Genomic DNA, 23,480 nt, shown 5'->3' with positions numbered 1-23,480 from the left:
CGCTATGCTTGAGTGTGAAAAGGTGCCTGAAGCGGTGCCAAGAAGATGCTGCCGCCGCATGATACGCAAGAAAAGCTCGTTGTTTCACGCTACCCGATGGGTCAATGAAGGTTTCTTTTCTCGAACAAACATCTTACAATAGCACATGATTTTAAATTATCTGCAAGATTCATTCGCATTCGTACAAAAAGCGATTTTAATTTCAAATTTACATGTCAAGTACACACTCAGAATTTTAAACATCTTAATAATCTTTAAATTGTAGCATTTCATTATTTTCGTAATTAATAAAAAATATAGTACAGCTTGATTTTTAAAATTTTTACTTTATAAATATGATTTTGGGAATTATAATAAATGATACGTTTGCGTGAAAATCGAATTGCAATGATCGTATCACTTAATATAAGTAATGAAATTTAACAAATTAAACGAGAAGATTCTCAAAAACAGAATTGTAAAATATTATTTTAAAAATATTATTTTCAACTGAATTAATAAATATGTCACTGATTAAAACAGAAAAAAAATTTTGTCAAATATTAATGGGAATAGACCAAATTTCTTTCATCTTCAATGAAAACTCTGATACTTTCGCTATCTTATTTTTCATTAAAAAATCACTATTAAGTGATTCTTATCATTATCAATAAGATTTCATTATTTCCAATGGCGTACATATTTAACTGAAACCATGTCAGTGATAACACGTATTCACCTAAAAGCATATATATTTACAAGATCTTAGTGTGTAAGATCATTAATGTTATTAAATTCCATTAATTCTATTAAAAATATTATTAAATTCTATTAAATTCTAATAAAAAGAACATTTGAAATGAAATATTATTATGTAATTGATGCAATTTACTATGTGGTTCAGCCACATTTAATATCGAGCGTTGTTGGCAATCCGCACGCGGCTTTATAGGAATCGTCGTCCGTTCAGCACGCCCTTTCGCTTTCAATCGATAATAATTATTCTCGTAAATTCAGGCATAAGCGCGCGCGTATGAGAGGTAGATACGAGCCCAGAAGAGGGAGAAGGAAGGAAGAAGGGCGGAATAGCCGAGCCTGCTTGGTTAAATACTCGTAATGACGTCTCGTAATTGCATCGAAAGTTTCCAGGGAAACTGTAATTATCGTACGAGCTCACTTCCAACGATATCTTCAGGCCCTGGCCGCCTGTAATCGACGGGACGCCAAACCTGAAGAAAGGAAAGCCGCTTTTCCGACGGAATATTTTTCCAGACGGACGGGGACGGCGTTATCTCGAATCGAAAAGAGGATCGAGGGCTTCATAATGGAATCCCGGCTTCGGATATTCAAGGGACAGAAAATAAAAGAGAGAGGAAGAGAAAGAGATGCTTAAAAGTGCGTCATTTGAAATTTTCTCTAATCTCTGCTCCAATTAAATCAATTAGCGCTGACAAGAAGATCGTTTAATTCTCTTCATTTGTGTATACGCCACGATTCTCTTGTGTATACTTTCCTTTTATAACCGCCTTTTTTTTTAATCCCCGACTCTTTTGTTAAATATCAGCATTTATTTTAGAATTAATAAATGCACATATTTTAGTTACACTTTTTAAATTTCTAAATTTTACCTCTCTCTTTACGAATTTTGCAATATTAATAAATATTTTTAGCATCTCAAATTATAAGAATGATAATCACGATTATTTACGTACAAAAATAATGTAAATTTACATGTATCTATTTTAATTAATATCTATTTTAATTTCTTTTACAATTCTACTTGTTTTTATCGCTTATCAAATCAATGTAAATTAAGGAAAGAATGACGATTATATATTTTAGCATTAAAAACATAATTTTGCATTTTTTAACGTAAAGATTAAAAGCCTTAACATCTCTTAATTTAAAAAAAAAATTCTAAATATCGAAATGATTGTAGTATTTTATCGGTAATTAAAAAAGGAATCAATTATTTGAAAGACACATAGTTTTGATCAATAAGTAGACATCATTTGCAGCAGGTTGTCAACTTATATTGATGATTACTCGAAGATTCGCTGGGCTATTATGTTGATCTGAATAATTTATTTGAGCGATCAACCGTATTAATATTCATTATTCCGTCAATCATTGTCACTCGGATAATTATCAGCATAAACATTCATTATTCGGCTAAACGGATACGTTTTGGCGATTGATTCAGTTCCCGACATATGCCGAAGCTATCCAAACATTTCTATCAGCAGTAACATATGCTGATACAAGAGCAACAGTCGTGATTTGTGATCCAGAGATGACTAAACTTAGGCTCCGTTCGAAAAATATTCGTTTTGAAGCCTTCGCTCTAATGTCTGTACAATGTCATGTGATTACGTTCTAAAAATAATCCTTTCAATTTTATTGCTGTTTTATAGATAATCACCTCAATTTTTGCTTACTCGTAATAAATTTATATTAGTTGTTTAAAATTTTAATAATTATAAAAATGCATGTATGTATATTTATATATATTGCCAATTTTAAGAAATTAATTTAAAAAAAAAACATAAGAATTGATTTTTCAAAACTGACACTATATATATGTATTTATATATACTTTTTTTAAATTATTAAAACTTTAAATAACTAATATTAAATTTATTACATTCAAATTTGAGAGCGATTATAAATAATTCACTTACCCCACTAAAGGTTTTGACGTTATGAAGAGCATTCTGCGCTGCCAAAGCTGCTTTTCTAGTATAAAAAGTTACGAAGCAACATCCTGTAACAAAAAATTAACATAAAATTAAAAATTATATAGTTAATTAAATATTTGGAGAATATTAGATTAGTTGATTATTTAACTAATTGAAAATAATAGAGTTATTTTCCACATTAAAATATTTCGTGGATTATGGCTATTTATAGCTTTTTGTCGGACAGTTTATTTCGCAATAGAAAATTTGCTTCGGTTATTGGCAGACTAATTTATCAAAATTCCCGTTTCAATTGACAAAATTTGCATATTCTGCTGTATACATAAGAGAAAAAGATATACAAAAGTCATTGAATCGCATTTTTTCGCAGTAAGTGAATGAAGAGTTCCACATGCGGGTTATCATAATATAGTTATCAACAAGAAACTCTATGGTAGACATGAATGGTCGCGGAGTTTGCACCATTGATGACAGTTTCGATATGGTAGAGACGTTCGAAGGGGAAAGAGTGAAGTCCTCGGAGATTCGAGGATCTCATCAAGAATCTTTCGTATCCCTCGGTTGTCGAGGCTGGATGTCATCCAGCTTTAACTGGTCGATAGTTACAAGTTGCCAAAAGTTCGATACGCTGTTCTATCGCCCCAATCTTTTTCGACTAACACCGTATATTCGATGTCTGTTTTTCTTTGGTATCTCTAACATCCCAGGTGAACCATTAATTTGTCCAAGTTGGAATAAACATGGCCGAATTGTTTATTAAAAAAACAGAAAAAAGCTTTATATAATATATGACTAGACTTTTCTGTAAAAAGTTTGATAAAAAGAATTGACATAAAATTAAGGATTTATAGGGATAAAAATATGATATCGGAAAATCGCGATCCTAAGAATCTGTGAAACATTGTATGAAGTCAAAATTAGTGCATTTGATTTTAAGTCTTTAATAAACATAAAAAGCTATCAAATTATATAAAAAGTATATCTACATACAATTTAATATTATCCAAGAAATACTATAGTATCAACAATTTGTGAAATAAAATATTTCAGAGATTCAAAGAGAAACTTTCTCTCTAGGGACATTTTCTAAAACCAAGAGAGCTCTCTATAATATTAAAAAAATTAAAGATAAAAGAGTTATATGAGAACACGAAATGAGAAATCTAAATAAAAAATATATCTAAACACAAAATATATCTTTTACATCATTCTTAGTCATCATAATCATCATAACGAGAGAGTTGCTCTACTGCGATTAGATTTTCCAAATATAACATATGCCCCGAGACTCTCTTTGTGCTAAGTAAACAACAGATAATTAAGGTGTCGTGAACGTAGAGTTAGTAGTACCGCAAGTTAATAACGGTCAGGTTCAATTAACAGGTTTCCTATTTACGGTGTATAGGAAATTATGATAAACCTGTAACGCAGCGCTGAGCACAGAGAGTGTAATTATAATGCGATCGCGGTAATAGTTTCGGTAACAAGCCTTCCAATTACTCGAGGAAATCCCGATATTCCGCAATGTTTTGTTTGGCAGCGCGATATTCAATATCGCACTGAATAACGCATGGTATCGCGATGAATACATAATTGCGAATCGTGCAACTTGATACCTAGCAAAAGGTCCGGAATGTTAGGACCGACGTATTAAGTTTACCTAATCAAAAAAGGAGTCCGCTCGAGGCATAGATTGCGTCTAACGTTTCGTTGTGATCCCTAATTTGATCTGTAATTCGAGATTACGCAGATGATCTTCATTAATAGAGAGATTATTAACAATGGGATAATTTTACAAGGAAGTCAAAGGGAGAAAAAGTAAGAAAAAACGGAATTATTAAAAAATGTATCTGATATTTCTCAAACACTTCCCGTACTTATTAACAGAAGTTAAATAATATACATTAAAAGCTATATATATATATATATATATATATATATATATATATATATATTTAATGTATATTTATAAATTAAAAATAGCTATATATAAAAAGCTATATATATATATATATATTTAATGTATATTTATAAATTAAAAATTAAATGTTCTTATTAATTTTTAAATATATATATATATATATATATATATTTAAAAAATTAATAAGAACATTTAATTTTTAATTTATTTGCGAAGATAATTTAAAGATTCGCGAATCACAAGCAATCATTATCATACTCTGAATAAAGTAAATTATATATATATATATATATATATATATATATATATATATAATTTACTTTATTCAGAATATGATAATGATTGCTTGTCATTCGCGAATCTTTAAATTATCTTCGCAAATAAATTAAAAATTAAATGTTCTTATTAATTTTTTAAATATATATATATATATATATATATATATATTTAAAAAATTAATAAGAACATTTAATTTTTAATTTATTTGCGAAGCAATAATAAATTAAAAATTAAATGTTCTTATTAAATTAAAAATTAAATGTTCTTATTAATTTTTTAAATATATATATATATATATATATATATATTTAAAAAATTAATAAGAACATTTAATTTTTAATTTATTTGCGAAGATAATTTAAAGATTCGCGAATCACAAGCAATCATTATCGTATTCTGAATAAAGTAAATTTTTATATATATATATATATATATTATATATTTTTATATTTTTATATATATTTATTATATATATTATGCATTTTTATATTTTTATATGTATATATATTATATATTTATATATATATATATATATATATATATATTTAAAAAATTAATAAGAACATTTAATTTTTAATTTATTTGCGAAGATAATTTAAAGATTCGCGAATCACAAGCAATCATTATCATACTCTGAATAAAGTAAATTTTCTCACGTGCATGCTTTATCAAGACAAGCGACATTCCCAACATATTGCCAGCATGTTTCCGTAAATTACGGCATGAAGACGCAGCCGGGAGCCGGGAAATTATGTTCCAGAGTAAGTAATCTTAAGGCATCATCGCTCGATAGAGCCTTTAAATCACTGCCTGCAAACCGTTCTCACGCATCCCTTTGCCACCCGTCGACTAAGCTGTTGTAATGTCTGCAAATGACCTTATTCGTCCAGGAAATTTTATAAAGAAGGAAAGAAACTTTTTATAAAGAAGAAGAATATTCTTAAGCAAATATATCGCAGGAAATAATTAAGGGAATAGCTCGTTTAACATCAATTTCCACCTGTTTTCATATTTTTGCTTAATATAAAATTATTAAATATGAAATTTCATCTCTTATCTTTCAGCAAAGTTTAAATATGTAAATAAAAGATGCTTTGTGATTATAAAAATTAATAGATTTCATCGAAAAAATGTACATTTTTTAAATTTATTTAAAATTTATCCACGTTTGTCTTGTTTCTACATTATTTAATAATTTATATTTCGATTTATGTGTGCGTGTGTTGATCAAAATTGTGTAGTCTGAAAGATTTTGATTTAACTTAAAAACTAGCTGTTGTCGTGATGCTAAAAGAAGATAATAATATATCTCTTTATCGTTAACACAATAAAAGAAACATGAAAGAGAAAATACTGTAGCATTCTACGTGTGTTTGTGAGAAAGAACAAAGTAATTTTAATAATTTGTTCGATCCAATGCAAACGAGATACAATGTAATTTCCGTAATTGCCTCACACACGCGTTGTAGACAAATTGAGATTAATAATTAATAAGTAAATTATTAAGCTGTGCGATAGTGTTCTCGGGTATTCCCAAGTGCATCTACAACACCGTCCGAATGGCGATAGTTTCCACGACTGCGTCGTGTCGCGAACTGGTGTAATTTCCTGAATTAGTTTGGATGGCATGTTTTTGCCAGAGTAACAGTTTCGTCGGTCGTTTTACTTAGCCAGAGAAAATGATATTGTTAAATCGATACATTAATAATTTAATATCTCTCTGAATAACTCGCGTGTAAAAGTAGTAAAAATTTATTCGCAATTTTCAGGTATCACTATCGTAAACATGTAACAAATATCATACAATTAATTACATTTTATTACATGTATTGATATTTTTGAGCACGAAAACAGGAGATTTATTATATGCGAAATTTATATATCCATAATTTTTATTCATATTATTAGAAGATAAAATTGTATAAAGAAGGAAAGAAACTTTTTATAAAGAAAAAGAATATTCTTAAGCAAATATATCGCAGGAAATAATTAAGGGAATAGCTCGTTTAACATCAATCATGTAATACACGCGAGTAGGGGAGAATTATTCATAGCATTGAACGAAACGATCATTGTTAGTAGGTTTAACGCTGATGCCAACAAGATATAGATTGTAAACCAATGCTCGAAATCAATTTATACGTTCATCTCCCGCAACAACGAGGATAACTCGAAATAGTAGGGGGGCGAATAACGTCGAAGCGGAAAATTAGCTGGAATTTTATAGCGAGATGCGAAAAAAAATACCCGTTTTTCGTGATTGCAGCTGGGAAAAAATTCTAAAAACCGGCGAAACATCGGGCAAAAAGAAGCGACAAAAAAGATCCCTCCAGTTACTTAAATGAACTGATCATTATAAGCGAAAAGGACGAGTTTAATTTGAGCCTCGAATTACGCTGTCTGCAAAAATCACGGTATACGAACGAATAGACCAACGGGGATGTCCACCATTAGGAATTCCCAATTCAGGTCGTAATTATCGTTAATTGGACTGCGGATTATACCGGTGCGATACGTTTGAGGCGCGAATTATGCATCTCATGCTTTATATACGTGTTTCTGAAAGCTCCAAAGGCTGCCCGAAGAACTGTGCGCGGGAGAAAAACTCTTTCAAATAATTCGTTGGAAGCTGAAGGCGCCCTATCTCCGAATTAAATTTCTCAATTGAAATTTTTCAGGCAAAAAATCATCGAACACGAAAAGTACTAATGTCTCTTTTAATCGTGAGCGAAAGGAGGACGCGCGAAAGGCGGACACGCCAATCAATCGATCGATCAATCGATCGATCGGGAAACGATGCGAACCATCCCATGAGCTCGCAACTGGTACCTGGACGCGTGATTAGCGTCCGCGGGGAAATCTATCGTGAACATGGATGCGAGCTAATGCCGATCTTCGTTAGAAATCCCGCGTGCCTTTCCGCGCCAACTAGTTTCGCGATCCGAATCAATATCGCTCCTCCTCTAAAATCGCCGGCGATCGCGGCCGCTGGTAGATCATCGGGGTATCCCCCCAATTACGGCAAACTTGAGTTCTCATTAATAGTACAATCGCCGGCGGAATTTTTTTGTCTCTCGGTGAAAATGCGGAACACGAGATGGTCCGATGGTACCCTCCTGTCTCCTTTCGAAGCGAGGTATTTCGAATCGCGCGTAAGAAGGAAGCACCGGACGAAGCGCTGAATCGGTCAATTACGTAGCCGTGTTCAGCTGGGTCTGTTGGTCGGCCATGGCGGTGGCGGATAAATCGGAATAGCCATCGGATTCTCTCTAGCGTCGTGGAAATGCACGGACAGTGGTAGCTAATTTCATGGAACTTCGGAGGACATAAATTTCCACCAGTTATAAGAAAAGCCGTAGAGCGAAGTATTTTTCCGCATTCGGAGGGGTTTTCCGCTGGAGAGAAGAATTTTCCACTTATTGCAGACTATTGGTTAAATAGATAAATTGAGATCAATTAAAAGACGCGATTAATCAATTCCAGAAAGATGACGATAAGATTTTTGCCGAGATATATATTTTAAAATGATTTGAAGGATTGAAAGAATTTGCGGAAGGAAAGCAGCTAAAATGGCAAGAGCTTTAAAGAACTGTCATTTAATAACATTATTCAGAAAAATCTCATTATTATGTTTATTATTTAATCTCTCCTATAATTCTAGTTTATTGTTTAATTGAATTGCCGATGCTCTTTGAGAACTTTTAAAAGCTTCGCAGAACCGAGATCAATCATATACGCGGACTCGTTGAATCAATAACTTGTTAATTATCTTTCAATTAATTTTAATTAATATTCTTTGTATGCGTGATAATAATTCATAATATTCGATAAATTCTAATGTAACCAACCGAGAAGTGATTGCGTGGAAATTCGACGTTGAATGCTTCGTTACTTTAGATAAAACTTTTCCGCCGTGGTTGCAGCGCGGAAATAAGTTCTATTGATAAAATGCACGGTTTATAATATGCAAAGTATTCTGGCGCATATATACTCAGCACGTTTGGAGATAAAAGCGGAATCGTGTTGATTGATAACGGAACATCTGGATTCGCGTTATGTGATATTTTCCACACTCCAAATACGAGCAGCTAAATATTTACAAGCTCTAAATATTTTTGCTTGCGCATTCGTTACATAATTTTCGGAGGATTGAAGCTGTGCAATTGGATCTCATGAATTCGCGAAATACGGAACACATGAAGAGAGTAGAATTGCACTGATTTGTTTTCCAATTTATGACAAATATTCCGAGCAAAACATGGTAAACATCACTGTAAATAGAGATGGAATGTTAATGGAGAAACATTTTTTAATTTAACAACATATTCTCCCTCCCTTTCAAATAGAATTTGTCAAAAAACGTTTTTAATTTATCTTAGAATTGATAGTTATGTTCATACATCATGATATATGATGAATAATATACTGTTTGAGTTATATTAAAATGTATAGAAAAATGACGTGTGTGCTTGTATTACATATTTAAACACGTTTAAAAATATCTTTCGTATTATAAAGCGCATTAAAAATATCGTATTATAAATATATTTCGTATTATAAAGGATATTAAAAATATCTTTCGTATTATAAAGCGTCCATTAAACAAGACGCACTTCGAATTCACTCGAGAGCCAACATGCGTATAAATCGGGTTTAACGAACAAAGATAAGACTGAATTATATCCGCGGTTATCTCGCGGCTGAACCTACAACATGCTTGACCTTTGATATCAAGTGGGTGTCGCTGCGAGGTGCAAACAGCAGGAGCGATACCCGGTATTTCGTTGGGCACAGGTGTGTGAGTGCGGTCGAGTATGCACCTCAAGCCGCAGTACTACCTTTGACCGATCAAGCAACGTAAATTCTGTGATTAGACCGAGAACAAAGCCGAGTCCCCAAGGAACCCGGGTTCGATCACAATCAACTGCAGCTGCGTCAAGACGATCAAATTTGGATCGAAGATGGACGATGAGAGTCCTTTGCGATACGAACCCTTCGATTCGAAGAATTTCTTTCTCTCTTTCTTTTTTTCTTGCTTTGTATTCCCCTTCACAAGAAATATTGTCAGATTTGATTTGTTAAATCAAATAAAGATGTTGCTTCCAAATTGTTTTTTATAGCGATCAACATTTGCGAAATACGCAACTATTTTATTTCGTATCGTATAATTTTAATAATTATAATATTAGTAATAGATCTTTAGCAACTTTATCATTTTATGATCTATCGATTACACTTGTTGTGCGAATTTTTTATTTAGACTCAATAATAATTTGTTATAATATATAACAAACGGTTTTTCAAATAAATTACATACAAAATTTGCTACAACGTGAAATTAAGGTAAACGATCTTTTTTGTACATAATAAAATAAATAAACATTATAATTAATTATTGTCACTTATCTAATATCTCGTTTCGTTAATCAAATTAATTTTAATCATCGTAAAAAAATTCAAGCAAGAAATATCAGTTGACTTTATCATCTTCGTTTATTGAATACTTTATTCGCAAAATTTTAAGAGGACAGAACGTACTCATTACTTACGCATCGATTTCGCATTCGAAAGAAGAAAGTTCCTCATCTATTGGTCTTCCGATTTTCGTACTGAAGCGATAGTTTCATCGCGATCGGTATCGATTTGCGGTGTTGGATTCAAAGATTGATCGAGGTTTCGAGAGATTCTAGTTCTTGTTACCGTGTTGTGATTTGTATTGTCGATCGTGAAAACTATCCGAAAGAACGTTCCGATAGTGGAAACGATAGTTACGTAAGAGAATGCAGCAAGCAGAGCGACAAATCCGAGATCTGCAATTTCTCGGCAATCTTGGAAATGCAACCGCGAGCAAGCAAAAATTGCAAAACTTGGTCGAAAATATCGGGTATTTTCGAGCAATGCGGGCGGAAAATTTAAAACGGATATGAATATCTCCAAACTTAAGTTAAACGGAAGTAAATCGGGGAAATAGAATAACGAGCAGGAAGTTCGAAAAAGTTTCCTAGCAACTTCCCTGGGTTAATAATCACGCGCTGATAAAGCTAAACTTATGAGTGTTGGCGCTAGTGCAGAAAATTATTTTCTTGTTGTGTGACTATTATCTGAGCTAGGAAAATTATTTGTAGATTGTTCTCAAACTAATTTTAGTTATCTTCAGTTTTTATCTCGATTATTTTCATAAATTGTTTTTAACTTCCATGCACTTCAATGCACTTCAATGCACTTGATAGAGTGCATTTTTTTAGATTTAAGGGATTTTACTCTCGCGCATTTGCAAATTTTACGTAACGATGAGGCACGCGATTAATTGCAGCAATCTCTGTAATAAGCACGTACAATAATATGTAAGTTAATTGCATTTTCTTAAATAAACGACTATTTGCAATGTATTTTATTTCACAAATTACACATCTCGCCTCGTTAGCCGTGTGCCAGTTGCGCTCTGATGGTGCAAAATCGGGCGAATCGAGGCAATCAGGTGCGTCACGTGGGATTTGCAGAGTCGTACGTGTTAGAGGACACAACTCCCGCGAGACTTTTTGTGTATCCGATCTGCTCGAGAAACACGAGGCTCTTTTTGCCGTGAGATTACATACGCGCCGCAACATGCGGAGATACATATCCAAACATGTGGATGTATATATTCACATACAGTACCTTAAAGTTTCTCTTACATATATTTTTTTTATATATAATATTAAATAATGTCATAATTTGAAGTTGTATTATTTATTCAAATGATATAATTTAATTCATATAAATTCAATTTCTGGTAAAAATAATAAAACGTACAATCGTGAAAATATTTAATTTAAACAATATCCGAAATTAATTGCAAACGATGTTTTTGTACAATCGTGCATTTTTTTCATAAAAATTACGACAATTTGAACCTAAAAATTATGACTTATTTATTCGTGAAATATTGACGCATCTGTTCTATTAATAAAATTATTGCTACATTAATGGAGCGTAAAAAATCTTTCTCCATGGGAAGATCATATTTTTTAATTACTGAAAAAACCTATATATTCAGTAAAAAATACATGCATCTGTTATATAAAATTTACGAGTCCATCCAATGAGTATATATTTATACAGTCAGTTTTTTTAATAAAAAATATCGATAAAAAAAAATAGATAGCCATGATTATTTGCAATATTTCATCAAACGTCTGTTAACATAATTTAATTTAATAGCAACCTATAATTTAATTTAATAGCATCCTAATATATATATATATATATATATATATATATATATATATATATCGATATTTTTTATACGTATGTAAATTTTACGTTCTCAATACGTTATTTGGCCGGATAGTATCGCGATATACTTTTATCTGTTGGCCATTGATATTCCGGCCGCGTAAAAGATGGTTTCCCCCACAGGATAATATCCCTCGCGAAGATCCGCTCCGGCCGTTTTCCACTCTGTTTCCTCGCGCAGTATCCTGCTCGGGTCTATTCGTGCGCTTCGTCGTACTTGAGAGAGCTAGTCTACCCTGATAAAATTCCTATTTGTCGCTAAACTTATTGTGATAAACCGATCGTTTTGCTCGAATTTCGCTCGGAAAAGTTCGCAATTGTACGAAGTCGATAACGCTTCATGTTGCTGATATCGTTTAATTAAGTATCGCCTTGATAAACTCGCGCACGATCCTTTTCGCAGCCGCTCGTGTCACAAAACATATCCTGGACAAAGTGGAAACCAGTACGACGTAGCAAGTGCTGAAAAATGGCTAGGAACGGTGCGGATATTTGAAAGTTTAATTTAGCAGCCGTAGCCTGTGCGAGTTCCAGAGAATATCCAGCAGTTTCACAATTTTTCTGTAGCCCTTATCAGGATTTTTATTGTCGTACACACTACTCTGGTTGGTGTAAGCCTGGATTCTCTCTGGGATTTTGCAGAATGGATACATGGATTTTTCATTTTGTCATCCTATAATAAAGACAGTAGTTGAGATGGAGTTGATTAAACGGGAATTGCAATTGATTATACGGATTTGCAATTATTAGCCTCTTTACTTTCTTAATCTTTAATGATATTAATGTCTTTGATGCGAAAAAGAGCAGGTTGTTCGGCGATAAAGTTAAAGCATCTTGAGAATTTCAACTCAATTGAATCGATCAGTACCGAAAGATAAGCAGCAAAATACGTTTTAAAGCTTAACGTTCGCAAAGCTTAGAGTTTGCGGGAAAAGAAGACGAGTTTAATCACCATTTGGGTATTTGATAATATTTACTTTCTGGGTTTTTGAAAATAGCATTTACGCTAATACTTATTAGAAAGCTGGAACTAGATTCGATCGCATTATCGTGACGTCAGCATTCGAATGTGATTGGTATAATCAGATTTTTAGGAGGGCAAGGAGCGAGAAAGCACGTCTCGTGGAATACAGAGATATAGGGTGAGTTAATCCCAGAAAATCTTGCCGGCGTGCTTCCTAATATACGCGCGCATTTCGATTTCTGGACCGCAGAGGAGATTAATGGCGAGATTCCCCACAACGACGAACAGGCGGTTGTGCAGAGCGAATAATCCAAATTGCTAGCAGCCAGTTAGTTAGTCGGCGTACCCACTAATCTCGACGATATTAATTCGCACGCGCGTGCGGACACGCGTACGCACACGCCGCTCCGCTCCGGATCCTGCTGCAAGGATTCCGTAGGCAAGTAGTGCGGGTAGATGTTAAGGTGGACGGTCGGCGGGACCGTGATGATCAAGTGTATAGTATAATAAACGGATCTGTCGACGTCAACGCCAGAAGGGGCCAGGAAGCAGGTGTCCCGTTCGTCCTCCGAAAACAGGGACGCAGCGAATGAAGTCGCGTGTTAAGATGTCCGAGATAATTGCGCGTTAATCGTGTCTAAACGTCGCAAGATAGATGGAATAAGAGAAGAAAAATGAGCAAAAAAATAAATGTCGATAAATAAGGGACAGTAAGAAAATAATGCAAAATAATCCTTTTAAGGGACAGTAAGAAAATAATGCAGGTCAGAGAAATTAAATTAATGAAAATTCTATTAAATAATGTTGGCTTTTTTATATAAATTAATTAAAGAGTGTTATTCTTTATTATTTGGGAATTGTTTTATAATTAATTGACTCTCGTTTAAATTTTTTTTTAAAATCTTTAATTAAATCTTTAATTCCTAATGGATAGAAAATAAAGAATCGGGATATTTGTTTTTCATTTTGCACACATAAGTATAAATAAAATTTTCTAATATAAAAGTGAATCACAATTGGATTTTTCAAATGCAATGTAATGAATCAAACAACTTATGAAATGAAAAATTGATAGAAAATGCACTTTTTTAAAGATAAAATAAAAGTGTAAAGCTTCTAAAAATTAAGAAAAAAATTGCAATTTTAAGAAAGTTTAATTCCAAAACTTCGTAACATAATAATTAATATAACGTAATCTAAGAATTCGTAAATATACGAGAAATAAATTGTATTTCGAGGAAATAAATTTCTATTTATTATCTATTATAAATCTGTAATATTAAATTGTTTTCCTGTAATTAGAAAATATAATATAAGATAAGGTTATATTTGCTTCATTATTTTGATTATAACCAAATAATAAAATTTTGATAAATTTTAATCATTTTGATAGCAATAAAACATAATTCTATTTTATTTTGATAGAAATAAAACATAATTCTATTTTAGTTATGTAAAACAATATACACTGAAAATAACACATATTCTAACGATGTCGAAAATATCCATATTACATCCAATAATAATAGAAAGAATGAGTTATCAAATAATGAAGAAAGATTGAAAATACATTTACATGTGCCATAAAATATCATTTTTTTCTTGGCAATTTAGATATTCACGATGATCAATAAGACTCTCATCGACTTCGAAAGCATCATAATCAAAACGCATTCATTATTTACATCATTCATCATAATGATAAAGTTTGTTCATGTGTCTTCTTTTCTCTTTTACTTTGAATATAAATGTCCGATTTGATGCGCGTCAGAACAATGCAAAATAATACATCTGCATATTACGTCCTGCTTATTATTACGTCCGCCGTCGGAGGTAACATATGAACCATCTACGGTATAATAAACGAATCAGTCTCCGTCAACACCGCGGGGGAAAGCCGAGAAACAGGTGTCCTGTCTACGATGTCGTGCGTAAATAAATGATGCAGTTCGTTCATCCTCACGACCACGTTTACGAGTTTTGCAATATTTTCTTGAGGTTCTATTATTTCAGTTACGTTTTTACAAAAATGCCAACTACATCATTTGTAAAATCGATCGACTGTCAATATCGTACGCGAAATATTGTCATATTATTTTAGCGAAAATTTCACATATTCCATTATCTTTTCATATGAGAATTATTCAATTAATATTCTGAGAAGTCTAAAGAAATTATAAGAAAAAAAATCAAGTATAATAAATCCTGAAGAATTTATTATTTTATACAGACATTATATACGGGTTTCTGGTATCCTAAAATTAAAAATTACACAAAAATGTTAAATATTTTTAGACAATCAAATTGCATAATATAAATCGTTAAAAAAATACGATTTCTAATATACGTTTCTAATATATTGGCAATATACAAAACATATTGCTATTTTAGCAATTTATTTTGAAAATAGTGTAATCCAGATTTTGACACACACACACAGAGAAACAAATATATAAACATATATACATTATTGAAGAGAGAATTTTATCAAAAATTTATATATTTTTCTCAACGTAATCAAAACTTCATTTATTTTCAAAATAAACAATTTATTTCTGCAATATTGCTTTGACTGTCAAATTGTGCAATCAATAAATAGTTGAATCATACACATAGTCACGCAATTCATACACATACGCTATGATTAGATGTATCTGAATCACCTATACAGGCACGCGTTCCAAGCAATAATTATCACTTAGAGATTGCACGGACAGAGACAAAGCTTAGATACATGCTGAATGTCTCGACGCAGACATTTGTTATCCCACCTGTCACTTGACTCACGTCGTGACTCCTATCTGGCTCGTCTATCACTAGGATAGATATCTCGATTATGCTCTCTGAATGTACCTCGTGTATGCGGGTAGGTTTATGAGACGCGCGCGCGCGCGCGAATTTTGGTCACGTTGCGAATGATCAATGAATCTATTCCATTTCCAATCCGTTTTTGCTCAAATGGTTCTCGAAAAAGTGCAATTTAGATAATAAATTGTATCCACACAAATTTGATTTAACATGATCTGATATAATTGCAATTTAAATAAAAAAAGATATTCCATGCAAAATAAATTTAAGAATTACTTGAAATCTTGTGAATATTTCTCTTAAAAAATGGCAATATTTGTTTTTGATTTTGTGGAAAAACTTTTCTTTTATTATATTAATTATCCTATCTATCCGTTATTTGTTTTTACATTAACGGGACAATTTTAAACCGACAATTCCTTCTTCCTCCAATGTTTCTACAATTAATCATACTGTTATAATATATTATCGTATCTCGATTTATATCAAATCAAGTAAAATATTGTCGTGGAAAAATAGGATAATAATGTATTAATCTGATAACGACTAATACAACATAATTAACAACATATTTTCTTTCTTTTTCTCTCTTTAAAAATTAATTTTTCTCACTTTGAAAAATTTGTATGCTTGATTGATCATTTAATGACACGCTTATCGTTCTTAATTCTATGTACATGTAACAAGAGAAGCGTAATCGAAGGTAATAAAATTACTTTCTGATTATCAGTATCATTTTTCATGTTCTTCGCATTATTTCTTCTCATTCTTAGAGCGATAATTGTTCGTTTGTAATTTAATGCGAAAAAGGAAGTCGGCGATGCTGTTTCCGGGTGTGCAATTGGTCGGCATCGGAAGAGGTCAGCCAGACGACGGATAAGCACCAATTATTAGAGTTACCAGAACGTGTATCGTTCGTTATCCGATTAAGGTGGTTGAAAAGAAATCCGATAGAAATCCGATGAGGCTCGTCGGCCGGAGGTAAAGCCATTACCGCTGTACGGCATCGGGAAACGTATGAGCGTGTCTACTGGTGCAAGAATGTTTCAGTATTGCTACAGTGAAGTGCAATAACGGCGTTCGTTAAGAACATTTTTAACATGTTGTCGAGTTTTTTCTATAACGACCAACATTATATATTGTGTAGTGTAATACAGGCAGATATGCCCTGAAGAAATTCAATACGTTGCTAATTATATTTGCTCCATTCGATATTGAAACAGACTTAGCGAGAGATATAATTAATTTGATTAAATGAAAGAACGATAATCGATGAGATTGTTGCTGCATCAGTTTAATAGATTTGTTTCGGAAAGATTAAAATATACATGTTACTTGTTTCAGATTTCTTATAAGACGTGTAAATTTCTAAGCTGATAAATCAGAGAAATAAAGAGAATTTATACCTATTTTATTAAATTATATAATCACATGTATTTGAAATTATAGATAAATTAGTAGATTTGATATTTCTAAATTTATTACTTATAGAAGAGGAATAAAATATAACTGATATAAAAAATCCTAATTTATATTAAATCAATCATTTAAAAGCGTTATATAAAGACTTATGATTATTGCACTTGTATCCATATTCTCGCGAGTCCATATATAGCACATAGCGTTTATATCTCACAAACAGCATAATTAATCTGTGAATGAATATAGATTGTGTTTATGGTACACCATAGTTGGATTACGAAACATACAAAACATTAATACAACAAAGTTGAGTTGGAGGCGTAATACGTTCAGAGTATAAATTACACTGTCATTACAGAGTATAAACTACACTGTCAGTAATTCGATAAACATAAATGTTAATAATGCCATATAAATATTTATATTCTTATTCTAAATTAAATGTTCCTTTTTAAGACACATACATAAAATATTTTGCAAGACACATGAATAAAATATTTTAATCAAATATACATTCTAGATGTTCGATATATATATCCAAGTTTAAGTTGATGATTTTCTCAATTATTTTATTTTAACGTTTAAAAAACATTTATTTTTCAATACTAAAATTGTTAAAAATATTAATAAAAGATTTTTCATTATTAAAAATATTTTACGTTAACATTACAATAAATACTTTTAATATATTTACTTTCGTATAATAATGTATTTAATATTAAAAAATAGAATTTTTTAAATGTTTTCTATATTGTTATATAATATTAAATAAACTTATATTTATCAATAAATAATTTTTGATGTTACAACAATTTTTTAAATGTCATAATGTGTGTTTCAATGTTAAATAGTTATAAATTATTTACAAACATTAATTATTTTAAAATCTTTTTTAAATATACTTGGCAAGGAAAGGAAATATTTTCAAGTCTTAAAAGACATTATGGATCTTACAAAATTTGCTATATATTACTTTGAAACCCTGACAGAGAAAGAGGGAGCATATATATCAATAGTTACGCATATGTGTAGGAACAATATGCTCGATGAAGTAAGTATACGATAACATTGCATGTTGCGCTGTAAGCGATTCACGCTCTCAAAGCTTTCTCCGCAAAGCTTTGGGATAATTGCTTGCCAAAGTTCCGATGCCGTTTGAGCATGCTGCCGTTTCGATAGAACGACGTTAAGAGGGCGTTTTCTATCGGCGAAATTCGCGTAGCCCACTTCCTCACGTCTTCTGCTTTTGTGGATCCGACGTTTTCTTACATTCTGTGCTTCAAGCAAACCGCATCATGCCACACTGGCATCGGAAAGTCGCCTCGAGAAAAGCTGGAAGAAAAAGCAAAGCGAAGACAAGGGTGTGCTTTGCTTTCCATTCCAGCGTCTAGCAGCATTGATTTCAGGCAAGAAGGACGTTTATCGTGTGTTGCTCGGAGAATTCAACAAATTACGGATACTGAAGGTGAGGAAAAATTGTAAGAATAAAAATAACTTTGTATTTCAAACTAGAAAAGATTTTAAAATAATATATACAAAAAAAGGGATAATCAAATAAATCAATACTCTCTTGCAATTGTGAGTTATGAAAATTGCATTTCTTAAGAGAATCAGATCGTAATTTTTTATTATGGATACAATCATTATTTCGCCCATGTATTTTTTATTTCGCACAATGTGTTTAATAATTTATGATCATCATGAAGTGTAATAAGATTATATATTTTGTTAAATAGTGTTTCTCCGTGCAACATTTATCTCCTTAAGCGCAACTTTCTTATGCCAGTTTAATTAGAACGATGAATGGACAAAATTTATTACACGCTGGAAATAGTGGGTGTGGATAATTTAGTAGTGCAACCTTGCATTGCGAAAGTTCGGCTGAGATTTAAATAATTTATGACATTGAGTATGTATTCCATCTAAACAAATTTTCGAAACTGCGACACATATTTAGGAGAGATTTACATTACACGCATATATATTTTAGGGGAGATTTACATTATATACATATATATTTTTGCAATCGCACACTAATATGACATGAACAATATTTCTATAAATATGATTTTTTTAATGTTTATTTAATTTTTAATATGACGTAATTTTTGGAACAATTATTATATATATTTTCCCAAAGTTGAAAGTAATTATGAGTTAAGAGAACTAAATATTCTCATATCGCATAATATGACTTTTTATGCGCAATATGATTTTTCTTGATTATATGACAGGTCACATGGCACTCTGCAATTTTAAACGAATGGATGCGAACGAAGCGAGAGAGAAAGAGAAAAAACGAGGTTGAAAGTTGTCGCGTGAAAATAGAAAATAGTAAAGATAGATGGAAAAGGCGCAAATTCTCGTCGATGTTAAAGCGACGTGAAAGCGAGAAAGTTTGAGAAAATAATAGCGTTTATTTCGCCCTAAAAAAAAATCGAGACAGAAAGATAGAGGAAAAGAAAAAAATAAGGAGGGCGTTTTATCATTTTTCTTAAACGTAAAATCGCCGGCAAAAAAAGAGGAGGTCGGTTATAAATCGTAAGTCTGCATGAATGCACGAACTCTACGATCCTTTGCGCCTCGGTAATAAAACGCGCGCCCAGAGCATTCCCTTCTCAACCTCAGATCCGTTCCTTCCCTCCTTTTCTTTCTTGAGTCTTGTTTTTCACCAAGTGTCGATGGAATCTGTAGAGGTGGTGAATCGACTAAGATTTCTTTCTTTCACTCCTTTCGAGATTTATCTAGATATTATGAATGACCTGATTTCTGGTATGCGCTTGCACAACACACACCCTGTGACATTGAAAAATACGAATAATTCTAGCATTAATGACGAGCAAATCTGGTATAAAGCAAGTACTAAGTTTATTGCAATTTTTAAAACCATAAATAGTAAAATAATAGGTATAAAAGAATAAATAATGTTAGATAGCAATAATATTTTTTTTGATACAAATAAACGTAATTTATATTACTTTCTTAAGTTATTCTTTTCTAATAAGAATTTTATTGTATATTTATATAAATCAGATTTTTCTTTTAAATGTAACTAAGGCAACTCCTGAAAACATATAATACAATTACTCATTATGTTCCATTTATTTATTACATTACAGTTTTAAAATCTGATCTTCTTATTTGAGGGAAAGAGAGAGAAAGATTTATAGCTTTACATTCATTCCTTTCCATACATACATCAGAAATATATACGAAAAAATTATAATTTCCATTTATTTAATAAAAAAATTTGCATACGTACAGAAAAACTTAAAATAATATTTATTTTTGTTTATATATATAAATAAACATTTTATATATAATAATATTTATAATATTTATATTATAAATTTATTATTTATTATATATTATTTATTATATTATTTATTATATTATTTATTTATATTATTATTATTTATTATTTATTATAATATTTTATATATAAATAAACATTTTATATATCTTGCGTATATTGATGATGCAGGATAATATTGTTTTATGATAAAATAACTTTCACAACATACATAGAATATTTATTGCATAAAGAGAAACAAATAATAATTTCTGATATTCTACAGTTATGCAGATAAAAAAAAAATATATATATATATAAACTTGACATTAAATATATATATATATATATGAAACTTTGACATTAAATATATATATGTCATTAATTTCAAAATTTCATTGAAAAATGGTTCTATTAGCTTAGGCATCCCATAACCAGCACTTACCCATTCCCAACATTGGACGTAAGTAAGCAAAAAGATATCGGATTACACGACTAGACGGCTCGAGTGCTCCGGGTGTTTGCAGTAGCACCCCCAAGTGTGCCGACCGAAAAGCAGGGGTGGGAATGGGCGAGGGCGGCCAAGCGGAAAAACAGAGGGAGCCAGCCACCTTGCGAATTTGGTGCACATGCAGCGTGACTGTTTCACTTCACCCTTGAAACTTATTTCTAGAGAAAGGATCACGATTAAATGAACAAACACTCTGCGAAAACCGCAGGCATTCATTGGCTTTTTCCGATTCGTTGCATCTGTCAAAATCCGCTTTTTACTTTTTTTTTAACACGTTGTAAAGTGGTCGTGTATTCGTTTCTTTATTACACGCGATTTATTTACATGATATATTTATTTATTATTAAATACTACAAATGTTATTTTAATATTTCAGATTTTTCAAATTGTCAAATAAATGCAAAATATGAAACCATTACTAATAATTATGAACAGAATAATAATTAAAATAGAAGAAAATCTAAATTAAATATTTTAGGGTTCTTATTTCCATTTTATAGATATGTAATATTTTACAAGATATATTTATTTGTACGTGCATAAATTATGATGCATAAATTATGATGGGAAAAGATGTTATAAAAAGCACAGATGAAACTAAAGCTAAGCATACTAGCGGATCATTCGGGACAGAATCGTGCGCATGAGTTGGCGAAAGTGCCGACATCGCGTTCCCGGAGCAAAACTGCCGTTTCTTTCGCGGCCGCAGAGAATAACGAGCCTGCAAAGGCAAAAAACAGTAAAGACACGGTAATGTCGAGGGTGGACCGGAGAGATGTCGAGAGCGTGAGAGGGAAAGGGAGCCTCGTGCGCGGAGAGGAAGAGGAAGATGGAAGAAGGACGGCGGAAGGATGCGTCGCGAGAGTGGTAGAAAGGCACAAAGAGAGAAAACTGGGCCGAGGGTACAAAGGGACGAGCAATCAACTCGCTGCGGTTGACGAACGTGACTTTGGTTTCTTGCTTTCGATAGATAGAAAAGAGGAAACGATTTTTCTCTTCTAACGAGACATTATGGATTACGGATCTTTAATGACCTGACGAATATAATCATTTGTATGAATACAATAAATTTAGAATTTAATAAGGGCAAAGTATATATTATATATACATTACATTTCGGGTGCAGGAGATTATAAAATTATTATTGTCATTAGAAAAATTATTCAAGATAAAAGATTGTAATATTATATTAAGGAGACAAATATATGATAAAAATATGACTTTTATAACAAGATTAAGCAGAAAGATCGCTTCAAAGAATCTATGTCATTTTAATATTAAAATAATTTTCTTCAAGAATTTTAATAATTTATTAAATTATTTTCTTCAAGAATTTAATCTGTCTCTCTATAATTCATGAAAAATACGAATTAATTACAGAATTAATAAAAATACCTAGAGCATGGCTTATTTGCAATTTTATGTATTTCATATTAAAGTGATGTGACAGCTGCAAAAATTTTCAAGCTTTAAAATATGATAAGTATACGATTTCTATCGAGTAATAATTATGAAAATAACGAACGACTGAAAGAATTGTTGACGTTTGTAAGCAGATCTTTCAAATTCATGAAAAGATAAAGCTTAATCTTCTTTTATGCATTTCAAGTCATTTGAAGCGTGCAAAACGCTCGACTCGCAAAAAGCTTCACTGTGATAAATTTTATTGCTACGTTCTTCCCTCTTGGAAGCATCGTTTCCATTGTTAAAGTCATAGATCGCTTTGTTCTTCCCTCGCGAATTTTGCTGATTCGCCGATAAACGTGAAGTCCATTCGACTCCCTTCGTCACCCGATTTCCTCGTCGTTTAATAATCGCTGTCTGTCCTCCATCGACATAACTTTTAATTCGAGTTCCACATTTTTTTACATGCAAAAGGGCAGTTCACATAGTCGAATATCAAATTGATTCAATTTCAATAGTTTTTGGCAAACAGTGATTACTTTTTGTTCGAAACATATATACGTATTACGTTTTATATTTTATAATTAAGAGCGTTGACGTCATCGCATATTCAGATAGAAAAAAAATTGTTTTATAATCCGTTTTGCATGGAATTCATTTCGCAAATTTTTTCTTTTACACACATACGCTGTGATATTGAAATATCTCTCTAAAATTGACTATTCGAATTTTCAATTTGATATTGAAATAATGCTTTGGTTTAAATTTCCTTCAGGAAAAGGTATGCTCCGTATTTGTCAAAGAATACGCTTTCTACGATAACGCGATGCAAACCTTACGAAACCAGCCGGTACGAGACACATATGCAGCATTCCATTTTGTGTCTCTCGCACGGACTGGAAAGAAATTTCAGACAGTAAAGTTAG

General features: G+C 31.7%; 1 protein-coding gene across 17 annotated transcripts in view; it reads right to left on the bottom strand.

Moving 5' to 3' along the window:
- LOC105256072 (CUGBP Elav-like family member 1) overlaps positions 1-23,480 on the bottom strand; it is a 519,054-nt gene that overhangs the window by 96,894 nt on the left and 398,680 nt on the right. For all 17 annotated transcript variants that reach the window (XM_025407275.1, XM_025407273.1, XM_025407271.1 and 14 more), the window contains one exon: positions 2,661-2,743. In XM_025407275.1, coding sequence (XP_025263060.1) covers positions 2,661-2,743 — 83 coding nt within the window. The remainder of the gene's footprint in view (positions 1-2,660; positions 2,744-23,480) is intronic.

The sequence above is a fragment of the Camponotus floridanus genome, unplaced genomic scaffold, assembly GCF_003227725.1.
Source record: "Camponotus floridanus strain SB8 unplaced genomic scaffold, Cflo_v7.5 scaffold17, whole genome shotgun sequence".
In the NCBI taxonomy this organism is placed as follows: Eukaryota; Metazoa; Arthropoda; class Insecta; order Hymenoptera; family Formicidae; genus Camponotus; species Camponotus floridanus.
The sequence above is the reverse complement of the archived record's forward strand: the minus strand, read 5'-3'. Positions and strand labels throughout refer to the sequence as shown.